Below are 17,703 nucleotides of genomic sequence, written 5' to 3' on the forward strand. Positions count from 1 at the left end.
TAGATTCTATTACAGTGAGAGGTTCTCTGCAGTGGGGGTTTCATAGGTGCTTCCTTAGGTGCTCTACAAAGCAAAAGCAGGCTGAGCAAAATAATGGATCTGATCTGAACAAGGTCCTGCCCCCCCCCCCCGCCCCGGGTCCATATGGTTCGGTCAAAACACCCGTGTAGGTGAATGGAAAGACAGACTAAACTGAACAACTGTTTTATAAACCTTTATTGGAAAGGCTACAAACTTTATATTGCCACGGCATTTCTTACACTTAAAGTGGTTGTGGGAAGTAACCTCGGGCACAAAACTGCTATGCTGTGGAGTCTTGCCCAGGCTGGCCATAAAGATTTTTCTGTACAACGGAGGTAGAGTGGACAGGACAGAAATTTAAACCTCACGGACCGCGGTGGGTGCCAGGGACACCTCTTCTTGTCACCCAGGTTCTAGCAGACCGAGAAATAAACTACCAGGATTGTATCTAGGTCAGGGACATGGCAGAGTCCATTGAAACCCTTTCGTTTCTGTCCCCCTCTTGTCCTTGTACAAACGTAAAACGTCCAAGTGAGGTCTCTCCCTAAACATCCAAGCGTGTGCTAAGTTTCCACTCTGGGGATGAGAAGGTCCTAGTGAGAAGATGGAGAGAGGAGCCACACACAACATCCGTCTGGGAACAGTTCTTCTGACTGGTTCTTCTCGTTCCTGAGAGCCTGGCTTTCCTAATACACCATCAGTAGTAACCCACGCTCCCCCACCCCCATCTCAAATATTCAACTTAATGGAGACAGAGAATCTTTAATGTAACATTTAATGGAAACAGCATTTTAACAGGTTCTATGCAGATATGGTTCTAATGTTGATTTGATGTCACTTTACTTGTAAAAAGGGGTGATGGGGCGATACAGAGGCAACGCGACCCTGGCCCCAACCTGTGAGTTATGTAACTAAGATGTCCTTGACTCTATAAAGCATCAGTTGAAGCCAATAAAGCCTGTTTCTACCAACACACCAAACTTTCGGTCACCTTTAGAAATTATTAAAATGGGCAAGTGCCTAAAGCATAAGCTTTAGGCCAAAAAGTTTTTAAAGGGCTGTTTTAAGAGCCAGATCTAAGAATACAGTCTCCAATTTAAGGATACATTGTACAGTTCAATATATGTTCTTCCTTCTAAAAATGTGACACAAAAATAATTTACACCAACTGCTTTTTATTATGGAGTTTTGAAAACCTTCCACAAGATTTAAAAAAAAAAAAAAAAAGGGAAAAACCAAAAACGTTACAACCACAGCTAGTGTAATCTCCCCTTGTTCCGAGCCAGCTCCAAACCCACTGCGCGACACGCCCACTTCCATGCACCTAAGGACAGATACAGGCTAGGAAAGTCTTTATTCTATATGCAGCAGCTTATTATGCGGGTGCAGCCAAACACAAAGCTTCAGGACAAATTGTACATAAACTTTACAATGTGGGATCTGAACTGAAAGTATGAAACAAAAGAACCTGCATGGAACTGACAGAAACCGAGCACAGACGCCAGGACCGACCGCAGAGCCCAGGTGAGAAGTCCTGTTTCTTTTCAAGTGCTTTCCTCTCCTACAGAACAGTCAGGATGAAGATGTAGAGCTTTGTGGTTAGTTTAAATTATACACTCTTGTAGATACTATAACCAAGTTTAAAAGTTACACATAGACCAAGAAATGTCCATCAGTTCATTTGGGTCGACCAGACACTCCAGCGGGACCGCTGAGAACAAACCAGGCCAACGTGGAGAGGTCCCCCTGTGCCAGTGTGTGCAGTTACTGGTGGGCACACTGCACTCCGGGGCCGTGGTGACTGCTGCCCTCCTCGTCAGAGCTGTCGTTATAGGCCTCACGCCTCTGCCCACCACCCGAGCCCCGAGTGCTGTCAAATTCCTGAAGCTCTACCTCCTCTGTGTCTCCAATTATGTTTGGGACTTCTGGTCTACATGGCAGAAGATCTTCTAGTTCCTTCATTAAAACAAACAAAACAGGGTGAGCTGTAAAATATCCTCATTAACTCCCCCCCCCTCTTTTTGTGACAGAGACAGAGAGAGGGAGAGACAGACAGGAAGGGAAAGAGATGACAAGCATCAATTCTTCGTTGTGGCACCTTAGTTGTTCACTGATTGCTTTCTCATATGTGCCTTGACGGGGGGGGGGGGGGGGGGGATACAGCAGAGCCAGTGACCCCCTGCTTAAGCCAGAGACCTTGGGCTCAAGCTGGTGAGCTGTGCTCAAACCAGATGAGCCCGCACTCAAACTGGCGACCTTGGGGTTTCAAACCTGGGTTCTCTGAGTCCCAGTCTGATACTCACTCTACCCACTGCGCCACCGCCTGGTCAGGTTATATCAAAACTTCCCTTTTGATATAACCCAAGGTGTAAGCTTCTTTGAAGTTAACATTGATGCCTCTGCACTCTAAGCCAGACATCACAAACTGGATGACCCAAAGGCCAAATGTGCAGAAGTCTTTTGTGCAACCGATCTATTACTTAGAAAGCACAAACGACCATCAGTTGTTCGTTTCCCACTCTCAACACCGAAAAATGTTACCGCAGGCATGCCCCCTACATCAGCTGGGGAAAGGTTTGCCTTCTTTTTTTTTTTTTTTAATTTATTTATTTTAGAGAGGAGCGAGTGAGACAGAGAGAGAGAGTAGAGAGGGAGGAGCTGGAAGCATCAACTCCCATATGTGCCTTGACCAGGCAAGCCCAGGGTTTCGAACCGGCAACCTCAGCATTTCCAGGTCGACGCTTTATCCACTGCGCCACCACAGGTCAGGCCAGGTTTGCCTTCTTAAAGGGAGGGTCCTGCTCCCCAGGGGTCCCAGCCACCCACCAGTGCCCCAGGCCGGCTGGCTCTGCTCCTTTACTAGCCCCTGCTTGGCCCCAGCAGCATTAACACCCACAGTCCCCATTTTAATAACCACCAGGACCGCCATTAATCACTCAAGTACTTGAGCAAAATTTTACATGCCATGAGCTAACCTTCACACACAAAACAAGTGGAAGGTGACAAAACACAGCATTACTATACTTTAAGCCAGTCACCTGCTGCTTAAATTTAGGGAACACTCACAGAAAGCTTGTCAGGGTCGATCCAGTTGTTTTCAGGAAACTGCACATCAAACTTAATGTAAAGATCACCTTTTTCGAAGGGATTACGATACTGCGGCATTCCTTCACCTCGAACTACACGGACACAGCCTGTTTTCATGGGAAAAGGATTAAGAATAAGGTATTCACAAATATTAAGTCACCTACTATAAAATGATATTGTAACAGAGCACACGGAATCCTGGCTCAGACAGAAACAAGACGTACCTGGTTCAATGACTTTGCCAGGGGGGTATTTTACCACAATCTGACGTCCATCAAGGTGCTTAAATGTGAACTGGAACCCACAGAGAGCCTCAACGAGTCCTATCTTATACGTCATGTGCAAGTCGTTCCCGTCTCTCTGGAACACCTGCAGGTAAAGCACACGAAACGCTCCATACAAAAACTGCAAAGCCGCACACTGCTGTGCTTTGTTCCTTGAAGCATTTAAAGAGAGGAAACCTGAAAGACACCCTCTTTCCCTCAAGTATCCTGACTTTACCCGTGACCGAAAGTTCATCTCAAACCTCTATCGCAACCACCAGGAAACTGGAGCCCTTCTAAACCAAATACCCTTCAGTTAAAGCCATCTGAAAACGGGGAACAGGAGCTGTACCATGCTCGTGGAGAAGAGAGCTCACCCAAACACGATGCCCATTTAAAAAAATCAGTTTTTTGTGTTTTGTTTTTCCTTTTTTTTTTTTTTTTTTTAAGAGAGGAGAGGGAGAGACAGAGGAGAGACAGAGAGAGAGAAGGGGGGGAGGAGCTGGAAGCATCAACTCCCATATGTGCCTTGACCAGGCAAGCCCAGGGTTTCAAACCGGCGACCTCAGCATTTCCAGGTCGACGCTTTATCCACTGCGCCACCACAGGTCAGGCTGTTTTGTTTTTTCTTGAGGGTGGTGGTGGTGGGGGGGATAGTTAGGCTAGTCAACTTGATCCAAAAATTCAGAGAACAAACAAGAACAATTAGGAATGTTTTAGAAAAACAAGATTAATGAGGAAGGACTATCAAGAACTAGACAGTAAGACACTTAAAAGCTAAAACTTCTGAAAAATAGAAGTACAGAGGAGGAACTGGCATCACCAGATATCATGGTTCTTTGATGCACAATGCACAATGCTGGCCAGATCACCAACACACACACACACAAACACTACACAGCACTCCCAAAACAGAATGTGTTCTCATAAAAAAATGTATCTGTTTGGGATACAGCACCCACCCTAATCTCATGGCCTGACAATTACTTCAGCACAGGTGTTGGGAGTGAAGATAAAAATTTTTTTTTTAAAAGCCAAAAATAAAATAATTACACAATTTTTCATGAACTAGTTCAACTTAGTCAAGTTTTCTTCAGATGGTAGAGAATATTTTCAGTAGTATAAATTAAATAATTGCCTAAATCTCTTCTGGGGCTTAAATTTACTAGTCATAATAAAACCAAGAAGGCACAACCCTGACCTCTTACCTGGAAGAACTTCCATGCCAACCCTGATCAACCTCCACTTCCTCCTTCAGGCAGCCAGCAGCACCTGCCGTCTGCTGGAAACCCCAGCAGTCCCACCAGCACCACCAACTTGTAGTGACTTACTTCAAAACGCCCCCCCCCCAGAGGAAAAGCGGCTGATTCACTGCCTCATTTGTTTCAACCCTCTGAGGGAGGACCGGCTTTGTTTTTTCTTTTTTTTTTCCTGGAGCTGGAAATGGGGAGGCAGTCAGACAGACTCCCACATGTGCCCGGCTGGGACCCACCCGGTATGCCCACCAGGGGGCAATGCTCTGTCCATCTGGGGTGTCGCTCTGTTGTGACCAGAGCCACTCTAGTGCCTGAGGCAGAGGCCATGGAACCATTCCCAGCGCCTGGGCCATCTTTGCTCCAATGGAGCCTTGGCTGCGGGAGGGGAAGAGAGAGACAGAGAGGAAGGAGAGGGGGGAGGGGTGGAGAAGCAGATGGGCGCTTCTCCTGCGTGCCCCAGCCGGGAATCGAACCTGGGACTTCCACACGCCAGGCCGACACTCTACCACTGAGCCAACCGGCCAGGGCCTGGCTTTGTTTTCAGTTAAGCCAAGCCCAGGGAGCCCGAAGCTAGTAAATGGCAGACAGAACTTAAGTTCTCTGTCTCCAAATCCAGTGATCTCTATTTTTTTTAAATCTCTATTTAATCACATAGCAACATTCAAGACTAATCGTAGGGCTACAAAGTTTTCACCATCTGACGTGCAAAAAGACCAAAAAGCACTCTGCTCCTGACTCCCTCACTCCCCCACTGCGCTGCCCCCCCCCCCCCCGCCGCCATGTGCCGGGACAGCCGCCCTCCCACTGCCCACGCCATACCCTGCGAGTGCCCACGCCCTGCTGCACCCCTCACTGCACGGCTTACTCCCTACCCAAGCCGACTAGAAACACCTATCTGCTGCCTCTGACGCCTTGTGTGGTCTGTGCATGGACGGCAAGGCTGAACCATGAGCTAACAGAGAATCTTGTAGAAGAGTTACAAATGTCTCAACCCAGGAGACCTGAAGGCAGAATTCTAGAAATCACCCTTTTCTGGCACTGTAAAAGGCCTCACTCTTTGTGGGCCTGTCAATACCAGAAAGGGTCAAGACAGATACAGTAGCTAGCAGCTCTGCTGAGGCCGAGGTCTGACCAGTCCCCTGAGCAAGGACCGGGCACAGTCAGGGGCAGTGAGCCCAACCAGACCCAGAATCTGCCTTCAGTGTGCTCCATCCTCCACTGGGTTCCAGAAGGGACTGAAAAACCTGACTTATAGAAATCACCATCGGACGGGAGGGTTTTCACGTAACCTAAACAGCTGGTTGACCTGTGACACAGTTCCACAGGAATCTGAGTCAATGTGACCAAGAACAGAGCCAAAGCCCTGTCATGAAGTTGGGTGATGACTAAAGGGCTCCTTCACGAACAGCGTGACCTACTGTCCACGAACGAAGGTCTACAGCACAGCACACAACACCTGAAACAGCTGCGATGTCCCATTCAAGTAACACATCAGACCACACACCAGGCCACACACTCTTCCTGTACAACAGGTGCATGTCCAACCAGAAATTTAAAGTGAAAGAAGTTCTGAACCGCAGAAACTTTTCCTTCAGGAGTAGCTCGCCTGGATACCCAAAATGCAAACAAACCAACAGAGCAGCTCCGAGGGCTGAAGCCCCGTCCACCCACCACCCAGTGAAGGAGGTTCAGGTGCAAAGAAGCTGCCTCCCACCATCTGGTCCAGGCCCCCATTTCCACAAACAAGGAAACCAAGGCAGAGACGACCAGACTCCTGAGGCCACCATGCCAGTCAACGGCCAACGCGGGGCCCAGTTCTGACCTCCACAGGGCTTCTGACTGCACCGGCCCTGCTGGTCCACCAAACGGGTCAGCTCTTATGAACTCAGCTGGACCACTTAACCACCTCATCCTAAGTGCAGTGTTGCTGCAGGAAACCCAAACAGATCTAAGCTGTATCTTGCATACAATAAATGTTGGAGTAAAACAAACATAAAGGAAATTACCTCATGTTCTTTCTCTTGTAGCAAAAGAACAATGTCTCCTGGTTCCACTCCTGGGGCCTGGTCTGCCTCCCCAGTGAATGTGATCCTCTGTCCGTGTTTCATGCCTTTGTCTACATGGACTTCGAGAATCTTGACTTCTTTAATCACCTTCTTGCCTTCACATTTTTTACAGCGGTCCTTTTCATTAATTACCTCTCCTGCAAAGAGAGGTCAAACTTCCAGCAAGACTACTATACTGCACTCTTAAATTAAGAGGTATCTTGATAATGCCTTTATTTATTAGATAAATTTTTCTAAACTTCAACTATTACCTGAGGTTTTGTTTAAAGTATTTTTTTTGGTGACAGAGAGACAGAGAGAGGGACAGACCAGACAGGAAGGGAGAGAGATGAGAAGCATCAATTCTTCATTGTGACACCTTAGTTATTCATTGAATGCATTCTCATATGTGCCTTGACTGGGGGGCTGCAGCAGAGCAAGTGACCCCTTGCTCAAGCCAGCGACCTTTGGGTCTATGATTCCACACTCGAGATGGTGACCCCAGGGTTTTGAACCGGGGTCCTCTGCGTCCCAGTCTGACGCTCTATCCGCAGTGCCACCGCCTGGTCAGGCTAAAGTATCATTCTTAACAAAACAAACATCTGTCTGACCAGGCAGTGGCCCAGTGCACAGAGCATCGACCTGGGACGCTGAGGATCCAGGCTCAAAACCCCAAGGTCGGCTCATCTGGCTTGAGCACGGACTCACCAACCTGACTGTGGGGTCACTGGCTTGAGCAAGGGGTCACTGGCTCTGCTGGAGCCCTTCAGTCAAGGCACATATCAGAAACCAATGAAAAACCAAAGGCGATGCAACAACAAACTGATGCTTCTCATCTCTCTCCCTTCCTGTCTGTCCCTCTCCCTTTAAAAACAAACAAAAACAAAACAAGAAACCCTCAAATCTTATTACTGCTTACTTGAGGGACCACGCCAACCCAGCCTCCTCTACTTCAGAGTAAAAGGGATCTTAAGATACGTTCTTGGTTCCTGACTAGTTCCTAAAGTTAAAACCAAGCCTAAGGGTCATGGAAACAAACGGGGAGTGGGGGACAGTGCACGCAGATGCTGGACTTCTACAAATGCTCTTCGTTTTTGTTTCCAGTCTTAATTTTGTATGGGTTTAACAATAGTTAACCCAGGTAAAAATTTAAATATCCTTTACGGCTCATTATCACAGTCTAGTCAGTAATGAGTTTTACTCATTTTATAGATCAAAACCTGCTCATGTCCTGTATGAACCTCCCTGCACTTAGTTCACCATCGCTGGGAATTTCTGAAACCAGGTCGAGGCGACTAAATTGAGCCGGCACTGAACACACACCGTGTTTAGGACAAAGACGCTTATTTTCCCTCCTTCATCTCCTGAAACTTTTGATTGGTGTCTAATAAAGTAAAACTAAAGTTGTACACAGTAGACTATGAAAAAGCAGCATCGATTCCTAATGGCTAATTTTATTTTTTTCATTGTCTAAGTCTCTATAATGGCTTGACTCACACAGAAGAGAGGGCTGAAATTGCAATAGGCTAGACTTTCTTACTCCAGCAAACTCAAATTGTGTCAGTTTGATCATCTGCCAGTGCTGCTTGCAATACTGACACGTTGTAATATTTAGAGGACATGTTTAATCAATGACTTCAGAATCTGTTTCTAGAACAGTAACTCTGCTAAGTATGTTCTGCAAAATACCAGTTCTTCAAAACAGCAATGGTACCTGGGAAGATCTGTCAACTTTGATTTCTTGACAGGAACATTAGCAGCCATGAGAGGTTAAATGCACCAAGACCCCAGAGCAGGGGGATGACATGCAGCTTCTCCAAACTGTCTTGTTACTTCCAGAAGCAATTTGGAAAAGGACGGTCTAAACCAGGGGTAGTCAACCTTTTTACACCTACTGCCCACTTTTGTATCTCTGTTAGTAGTGAAATTTTCTAACCGCCCACCGGTTCCACAGTCATGGTGATTTATAAAGTAGGGAAGTAATTTTATAAAATTTATAAAGCAGAGTTACAGCAAGTTAAAGCATATAATAATAATTACTTACCAAGTACTTTCTGTTGGATTTTCGCTAAGTTTGGCAGAATAAATCTTTACAAAACAACTTACTATAGTTAAAATCTATCTTTTTGTTTATACTTTGGTTGCTCCGCTACCGCCCACCATGAACAACCACTAGTGGGCGGTAGGGACCAGGTTGACTACCACTGGTCTAAACTGTGCAATCCAATATAGTAGCCACTGGCCATCACGGCTATTTAAGTTTCAAGTAAAAGCCCCAACAGGTTGCACACCAAGGTGTGGGTTCAATTTCCGGTCAGGGCACACATGAGAAGCGACCAATGAGTGCACAACTAGATGGAACTAAGGAAAAAAACGAGTTGATGTTTCTCTCACCCTTTCTCAAATCAATGGAAATATTTTTTAAAAGTAAAATTTAAAAATGTAGTTCCACCATGGCCAGAGAGCTTAGCTGGTTGGAGCACCCTCCCGATAGGCACAGGCTGCTGGTTCGATCCCGTCAGGGCACATACATAAACAAATTGATGTTTCTCTCTCTCTCTCTCTCTCTCTGAGATCAATAAATTAAAAAAGTAGTTCCTCAGTCATAATACATTCAAGTAGCCACAGGGGGCTAGTGGTTTCTGTTTCGGATGTTACACACACATACAGAACATTTCCCTCATTGCAGCAAAATTCTTTCAGATAGCTGTGCTCTAAGGTCTGCAGGTCCCATGGGGCGTGTCCCCCTTTGTGTGAGCAGTGCACACCTGGAGGACCGTCACACCCAGGGGTTTCCAGTGTCTCCGACTAGAGGAGCACTAAGGGGCAGAGATGAGCAGCAGCTTCACAAACCACTGGAAAAGCTTCAAACGTTTACTTCTGCAAAAAGAGGCGCAAGCCCAGTATCTAGCCTCAAAAGCTAACTGCAGCTGAGAGTAATACCCTCCTCTTATCAGAATAGTAACTAAAAATTGGCTGTTTCCCTCCTCATCAATGATAATCTAAGGGACAAAACACCCTGTCCATCTCTGTTATTAGGAGAGAGACATTTCACTGAGCACAACACAAAGTTACTCCTCATCTGTGCCCTGGGCCTATGCACGATGAAATAATCATAGGGTTTTCACATTTCCTTTTTGAACTTGGTCGCTTTTCTTGAATGAGAGAGTACAAACCCGTGGAAGAGGAAAGCGGTAAGGCCCTCCCTCCCCCGCCCGCCCGCACTCCCACCGCCGCTCCACGTGGGAGCACGCCGCATACCTTCTCCATTGCAGTCGGAGCACACAGACTGCATCTGCTGCACCATCCCGGGGGCCAGCTGCCGGATCATGATGCGGACGCCTCGCCCCCGGCAGGCGCTACACTTCTGAACAGCCCCCGACTTCCCACCTTGGCTGAAGCAAGCGAAAGTGTCAATTAGATGTGTGCCCAGACCACCCCCACAGGCCACGACAAGCAGGACCTATGCTTCTCCTTTCCCCTCAACCCCTCGGTGACCGCTCACTGCTCTGACTTTCAGAGGGATCAGAAAATGCTCTGGGTCGGGCAGTTTCAAACCAGGAACAGCTTTTATCTGGTCTGGACGCACCGTGCCACGGAAGAAACAGACTTTGCACACTCACCCACTGCATGCACTGCACAGGACGTTCTTGCTAAGTTGTAGTTTGGTTGTCTTGCCATTATATAGATCTTCTAAAGACACTCTGGGGAGAAAAGAATTGATTCAAGCATTTTGCCAAGTTCTCTTAAGTACAAGATATAAATGACAGCTGAAACAGCAAGTTCCACTATAACCTTTTCAAACAAAGAATTCACTAACACCTTACATTAAGTCACCTGACTGAGGTTTTATTTTGTGGCTCAAACTGGCAGAAAGATTTTATGCCTATGGACAGTCCAGATGGTGCTCAAATCAAAGCCAGGAACTCCAGGGTCAGGCCAACAGTGTGCTGCTGCCTTTTCTGATCAAGCTGTCAACTGCAAACACAAGTACAACCGTCTTCTGCCTGAGGCAGGAGCCCTTCACCTAGTCCGACTCTCTGAAGGAGGGATCCCCGTTTCATAAGGCAAAACAGACAGGGAGAGGTTAAGTAGCTTGTCCAAGACCCCACAGGCAGTCCAGCTCTGGGGTCCTCGCTCTGTGACAAGGCTCTGCTCTCTCCAAGGACAGTTCAGAAAGGCTACCAAGTTACATTACAACTTACGCGAGGCACTTAGATTGCATGTATCAAAAAAGGGGGGCCATATCTACAGTGTGACAGAGAGGACGACAACAACAGGCAGCCCCCAAGCTCCAGAGCGCTGAAGAACCCCGTGAATTACAGCGGCTCCTCATCTATCACAAGGGTTAGGTTCCAGAAACCCCCGCGATAAGTGAAAATCCACAAAGTAGCGACCTTACATTTATTTTATATTTATATATATTTTTTAAGGCTTTATAAACCCTCCCCACACTCTTATAAACCTTTCCCACCCTTATTTTACTGCAAAAATAATTAAAATAATATATAAAATTACCTAGAGACCACAAAACCCTGCAATATAGTGAAAAATCCATGATGCAAAATTAGATATATGCAATTTAAAAATCTGCGATACAGTGAGACTGCGAAAAGTGAACCGCAATATGGCAAGGGACGACTGTATAAACAAAATTGTCTATTTAAACAATTGTCACCAAATTTTCAGAGGTCTATGACCCAAAAGAGATCAAGGTAAAAAGTCTATTAAAAATACACAACTGCCTGACCAGGAGGTGGCGCAGTGGATAGAGCGTTGGACTGGGATGCAGAGGACCCAGGTTCGAGACCCCGAGGTTGCCAGCTTGAGTGTGGGCTCATCTGGTTTGACCAAAAGCTCACCAGCTTGTTTGTACCCAAGGTCGCTGGCTCCAGCAAAGGGTTACTTGGTCTGCTGAAGGCCCACGGTCAAGGCACATATGAGAAAGCAATCAATGAACTAAGGTGTCGCAACGAAAAACTGATGATTGATGCTTCTCATCTCTCTCCGTTCCTGTCTGTCCCTGTCTATCCCTGACTCACTCTCTGTCTCTGTAAAAAAAAAAAAAAAAAAAAAAAAAAAAATTAAAAAGAAAAATACACAACTGTCTGACCTGCGGTGGAGCAATCGATCAAGTGTTGACCCAGAATGCTGAGGTCGACGGTTTGAAACCCTGGGCCAAGGCACATACGAGAAGCAATTACTAAAAGTTGGTGCTTCCCACAACACTTCTCACTCTCTCTCTAAAATCAATAAGTAAAATCATATACAACTGATAAAAACCCAACTTGCCTACATTCATGTAGCATGTATGGATTACCACACCATTCATTTCCAAATTAACTTCAAAAACCCCATTTATCAAGTCTCAAAACTACTCATGAATTTAGTTTGATCTTATCCTTCTTACTGTGTTTTTAAATCTCCTTCAGTTGTACAGATTTGCTTTAAAAGAGAGCAACAAAATATAGTTTGAAGTATTCTGCAAAGCACATATAGGGTTTTGTAGCATTCAAACTAGTATTTTGTAGTATTCAAACTTTCTCAAAATTGTTCTATGAAGCTAGAGCTTTACATATTCTGGGCTGTATACGAGCAAGACAGTTACGGGCAAACACGGCCAGCAGTTCCCAGTAATGCCGTATCTCCTACAGCTTAACCTTGGACAAAAGCACCTGGCTGAAGCTTTTACACTTCATAAGAACCTTTACCCAAATCACTTACAGAAAACAAATAGGTAGGTCTTTTTCCCTGACAAATTAAATAATAATTAGTATGCAAAACCACTTTCTAATCCTCATTTCCACAGAAAAATCCTCATTTCCACAAACATGGCCAAAAAGGGGAAGTGTGTGGGTAATGGTCCGCAGCCGAGCTCCACCGGGGACTAAACCAGCATCACCCACCACGAGAAAGCTGGGCTGTCTGTCTGCACTGGAGCACGACGCCCACCCCACACGCCCACCTGGGACTCCTGCCCAGGAGAGAGAAGCAGAGGCCCACCGCAGCACTTCTGATCCCAGAAACTTCCTACAGAGGAGGGCAAGGAGTCAACAAACCATGGAACAGAACATTACAAAGCCCCCTCAAATGAAATGTTGTTAGAGAAACTTTATATCATGTTCCAAGAAAGCAGCAGGAAATAAAACTGCACTGACTGTAGAGCATAAAAAATTGTAAAGAGAATATGAAGAGGCATAAGGCACAGCAAACACTCTGAACCTATTTACTCCTTAGACCATTTCAATGTCAAAGGCAAGCAGGAAAACGCGAACCCCACTGCATGAGTACTACTCTTGGATTGAGGATAAATTATTTAAAATAAAAAGAAATTTAAAAATGAGACTCAGACAACATAACAACATTATGCTTTACTTCCTCTAATCTACTGCACTGAATAGATAATATGAAATATTTTAAATACCTGAAATTCAGTCTCTGGGATTTGCTAGTAAAACCACTACTAGTTTATGAAAATCTTAATAGGATACAACACCTCACATATTTTACTAAGTAAAAACTTTACTTTCATATTCTAGCAGGCTCATGGCTTCCTAGCTCAAGGTCAGACACCATTCATACGTTGGCAGGTTAATGTCAGGCTTGAAGCCAGAAAGCTCCATGGAAACCAATTTAGGCTAGTTCACACTGAGGATCAAGTAATCAGTGACTATAACATGTAAACACAGTAGCCAGGTAGCCACTCAGTTTTTAAGTTTATAAATAAAAAGTGATCTGGAAGGTTTAAATACTTCAAACAGATAAGCTTCATAAGTGAACATTTAAATCATATACACTGCTCACAAAAATTAGGGGATCAGGGAACATGCAGATACTCCAGTACTTTCAGCCTTTTGTATAGTGCATTTCACCATGAAAATAAAAGTTGGTTTTGTATCTCATTTGCATTATTGAACAACTTTCTTTGATTTGCGTTTGCTTTTCTGATGTTGTTTAATAAATAAAATGCTTCTTTTATCACTTCATATTCATTCTGAAATATCCTGATTTTTGTAAGCAGTATAGTATGCCTCAAAAGCATATTAACAAAACCATCTTTCTACTTAGTAAAAACACCAACCATTGCTTTAGATTTGTAGCAAAACACAGACACCCAGGTTAACAAATTCAACTTATTCACCCAATGAGAGCAGTAAGGCAAATGGAAAACTTTATTTTCCGATGAAGGCTAGAACACCTATCCACCACCTGGGAGCACTCCTGCCCCTCTCCCCACCCCTCTTCTCCCCCAGGCACATTCTCCTTGTCTCTCTCTTCGTCCGAAGCTCCAAGGGCCCTTCCTTTGCCCTGTAACTTGTTTTCTAAAGCCATTTCTTCTACCTCTGTGACTATCTAAATAAACTTTCTTACAACAACAATGAAAAGATACTCACTTGAGTGGATGCATCATGTCTTCTCCTCTTCTTCTGCCATTCCGACTTCTGTTCTGATTGCCCATGAAGCCAAACAGTCCCCCACCAAAAATGTGAGAGAAAATGTCATCCATGCCAGCACCTCCACCGCTCCCTTCCCGAAGACCTTGTTCTCCATAGCGGTCATACAACTCTCGCTTCTCAGGATTTGACAGCACTTCATACGCAAAACTTATTTCTTTGAACTATAAACAAAAAGGAAAGAAGAAAACTGGGTTTTCAAACAGAAGAGTGGGGGAAAGCTACAGGAATCCAGAATCCACTAAATTCGGAAAGCTCCAAGTTGCCTCTAGTTTGATTCTGGTCCTATTTATCACCCACCACTGCCCAGAACGTTATTCCTGTCACAGAACCAAAATATTCAACACAAAAACCTGGCCCATGGACTTTTCTTACAACACTGCTTTTATCAAACAGGGCAACTTAAGTTGTTTTTTTTTTTTTTGTATTTTTCCGAATTTGGAAACAGAGAGGCAGTCAGACAGACTCCCGCACGCACCCGACCGGGATCCAGCCAGCATGCCCACCAGGGGGCAATGCTTTGCCCATCTGGGGCGACGCTCTGCCACAATCAGAGCCATTCTAGCATCTGAGGCAGAGGGCACAGAGCCATCCTCAGCACCCGGGCCATCTTTGCTCCAATGGAGCCTTGGCTGCGGGAGGGGAAGAGAGAGACAGAGAGGAAGGAGAGGGGGAGGGGTGGAGAAGCAGATGGGCGCTTCTCCTGTGTGCCCTGGCCGGGAATCGAACCCGGGACTCCCGCACGCCAGGCCTACGTTCTACCACTGAGCCAAGAGGCCAGGGCCTCAGGGCAACTTAAGTTTAAAACAAACCTCAGGCCCTGACCAGTTAGCCTGGTCGGTTAGATCAGTGGTCTGCAAACTGCAGCTCCCGAGCCACATGCGGCTCTTTGGCCTGCTTAGGACTACCCTAATTAAGTTAATAACAATATACCTAGCTATATAGTTAAGGTTTAAAAAATTTGGCTCTCAAAGAAATTTCAATTGTTGTACGGTTGATATTTGGCTCTGTTGACTAATGAGTTTGCCGACCACTGGGTTAGATTATCACCTCGAAACAAGGTTGTGGGTCAGATCCCTGGTCAGGGTACACATGGGAAGCAGCCAGTGAATGGCATGACCAAGTGGAACACCAAATGAATGCTTCCCTCTCTGTTTCTCCATCTCCCCTCCTTTCTCTGTCTCTCTAGAATCAAACAAACAAACAAACAAAAAACCCTGACACCTGGAGGGGAGGGGGGTCCTCAAGTAACTTACTTTGTCACCAGCATTTGGATTCTTATCAGGGTGGTATTCCTTGGCTAACTTTCTGTATGCCTTCAAGATAACATAAAAAAAAACAATAACCGGTTATATATACAAAGACCAGTTTAAACATTTGTAAGCTCTAAATAACCCCTTTTCTGAGAAGCAATGCTTTTAAATCATAACCTTCCAAAAGTACCTTTTCTTCACGGCCTTACTGGCGTTTCCCCTCTTATTACTTCACTTGGTAGTTTAACACAATAAAGCAGACAGCAGTTACACTTGCAAACAGATACCAACAATAAAACAATGCCATTAGCGAGAAAAGTAAAATATTGGGGAAAAAAAACAAAAAACTCCTCATTTTTGCTATTGCCAAATGCCTTTGGATGGCAGTAACCAGGTCAAGACGACTTCAGTAAACTCTAAAAAAGAAATGCTTGCGAAGCTTTACAAATGAAACAGCAAGACATCACGAGTAATAATAATAATAATACAGCCAAGGTAAGAATCTCGGCTCACACGGCTCCTTTAATTACAACATCAGGAGGGAGAAAAACCCCAGAGGAGCTCCCGGACGACGTGTTCTTTTCACGCGGGGGGCTCATCTGGGGGTCCTGGTAACTGGGTGACCCTCAGTCTGAGAGAAGGTGCGCAAATTGAGGTGTCTGAGCCGCCCAGCACCCCCGTCTCCATTCACAGACACATGACTTACATAATAGCCCGGCATTTCCGGCAAGGTAACAGGAAGTCCCCGGGACTCGCCATGTCCCCGTCCCTGTCCCACCGAGTTAGGAGCAGTCTGGGTTGTGTCCCCCTCCCGCTCACAGGTCCGGACCCTCGGGGCCCCCCGCGAGGACGCCGCCGGGTGTCCCCCCAAGCCTCGCGGGCCGCGCCGCGCCGCCCAGCGCGATAACGAGGCCTGGCGTTTATTTTTAGTCGGCGTGCATTCAGGTGTCTGGCCGGGACCCACGCGTCCCCGGCAGCGGGTACAGAAGCGCCGCGTTACCCGCCCCGACAAGGCGCCGCAACGCAGCCCCGCGCCGCCCTGCAGACGCCCCCAGCTGCCCGCGGTGCCGGCGGGCGGCGGCCGCGACCCTCCCCGCGTCCCCCCGCCGCGCCCGCGACCCCGCCCGGCGCGGACGCCTCTCCCGGAGCCGGGCGCGCCGGGCACCTCGGAGCAACCTGTTTTTCCAGGCGGGTGACCGCGGCCGCCGCCGGGGAAGGAAGAAGGACGCGTCCCGTCCGGTGCGTGCAGCCGAGGGCTGTCGCTGCGGCCACTGCGGGCGGGGCCGGCGGCCCAAGGTCAGCCGAGGCCGGAGCGCAAGACCTGCAGCGGGCCGCTCTGGCCGCCGCCCGCCACCCCTCGCCCCGGCCTGGACCCGGCGCCGGCTGACGGGCCTTCCCGGAGCGCGGCCTGGTCATCGCCGCCGCCGCGCAGGCCCGCGCCCGCACCCTCTCTCCTCGGTACCTTCTTCAGCTCGTTCTCGCTGGCGCCAGGCGGGACGCCCAGGATGTCGTACAGCTTCGTGTCCACCACGTTCGCCATGGCGGCCGGCCGCGCGGCGCTCGGGCAGGAAGGCGGCGGAGCGGACGGAGCAGCGGCGGCGGCGGCGGCGGCGCAGGCCGAGGAGACAGCGAGGGGGAAGCGGGGGCGGGGCTACACTTTGACCCGGCGCACGGCGCGCCTGACGTCACTGCGCGGAGCCGGCGCCGGCGGCCGCGGGGGGCGGGGGGCGCCCCTCTCCTCTGCTCGAGTCCCGCGCCGGAGTCCCGCGCTGACGCTGGGGGGCGGGGCGGGGCGCGTCCTGGGAAACCGGCGCCCGGTACCCGCTCAGGAACACTGGAGCTGCAGCGAGGACAGCACCTCGGCCTCCGCGCGAGCATGACGCGCACATGCGTGAAGCGTCCCATAAGTTTAAAAAAAGAAAAGAAAAGGAGGAAACCTGGTTGTGTGTGTTCTCGTGTGTTTTCCATCAGGGCACTTCCAAACGTTCTCCGGAAGTATATATAGGAAAGGGACACAAGTTAGCCACATGTCACCACTGTGGGTGTTTTTCAGCTAGCCCCCACATTTCCTAATCTCCAGGGTTCTAAGGGAAACCGTCTGATTTCTAAACATCCTCAGTGTGTGCAGCTAATAGAGGACTTTGTAAGGCGGAATCTGTCGCACGTAAGGAAATCTCGCGTGGAATTCCTAGTCCACGCTGAGATCCTCACAACGGCCGCACCTCCGTTCACGATTGGTCTGAGGCCTCCACGTCCAAACCAAGGTCCACCCGTTGGATCCAGATCGCGCGCGCGCGCGCACACACACACACACACACACACAC

General features: G+C 47.6%; 1 protein-coding gene across 1 annotated transcript; it reads right to left on the reverse strand.

The window, feature by feature from the left end:
• Positions 1-198: 198 nt before the first annotated feature.
• On the reverse strand, positions 199-17,030 carry DNAJA2 (DnaJ heat shock protein family (Hsp40) member A2). The gene is made up of 9 exons (XM_066242367.1): positions 16,842-17,030; positions 15,383-15,442; positions 14,067-14,290; positions 10,296-10,376; positions 9,934-10,067; positions 6,634-6,830; positions 3,333-3,477; positions 3,088-3,215; positions 199-1,977 (listed from the first exon to the last, which is right to left on the reverse strand). Exons 1-9 carry the CDS (start codon positions 16,917-16,919, stop codon positions 1,786-1,788), a joined length of 1,239 nt encoding a protein of 412 aa, XP_066098464.1. The 5' UTR covers positions 16,920-17,030; the 3' UTR covers positions 199-1,785.
• Positions 17,031-17,703: the final 673 nt, after the last annotated feature.

This window comes from Saccopteryx bilineata, chromosome 9 (genome assembly GCF_036850765.1).
Source record: "Saccopteryx bilineata isolate mSacBil1 chromosome 9, mSacBil1_pri_phased_curated, whole genome shotgun sequence".
Taxonomy (NCBI): domain Eukaryota; kingdom Metazoa; phylum Chordata; class Mammalia; order Chiroptera; family Emballonuridae; genus Saccopteryx; species Saccopteryx bilineata.

Bases quoted from the DNA above. Each gene is read 5' to 3' on its own strand.
- DNAJA2 (XM_066242367.1), bottom strand. From the start codon at position 16,919: ATGGCGAACGTGGTGGACACGAAGCTGTACGACATCCTGGGCGTCCCG. The intron at 10,068-10,295 runs GTGAGTGTGCAA...CGCTTGCTTCAG, and splicing joins CTGTGCAGTGCATGCAGTGG to CCAAGGTGGGAAGTCGGGGG. The intron at 6,831-9,933 runs GTATGCGGCGTG...CTCTCTTTGCAG, and splicing joins CTCCGACTGCAATGGAGAAG to GAGAGGTAATTAATGAAAAG.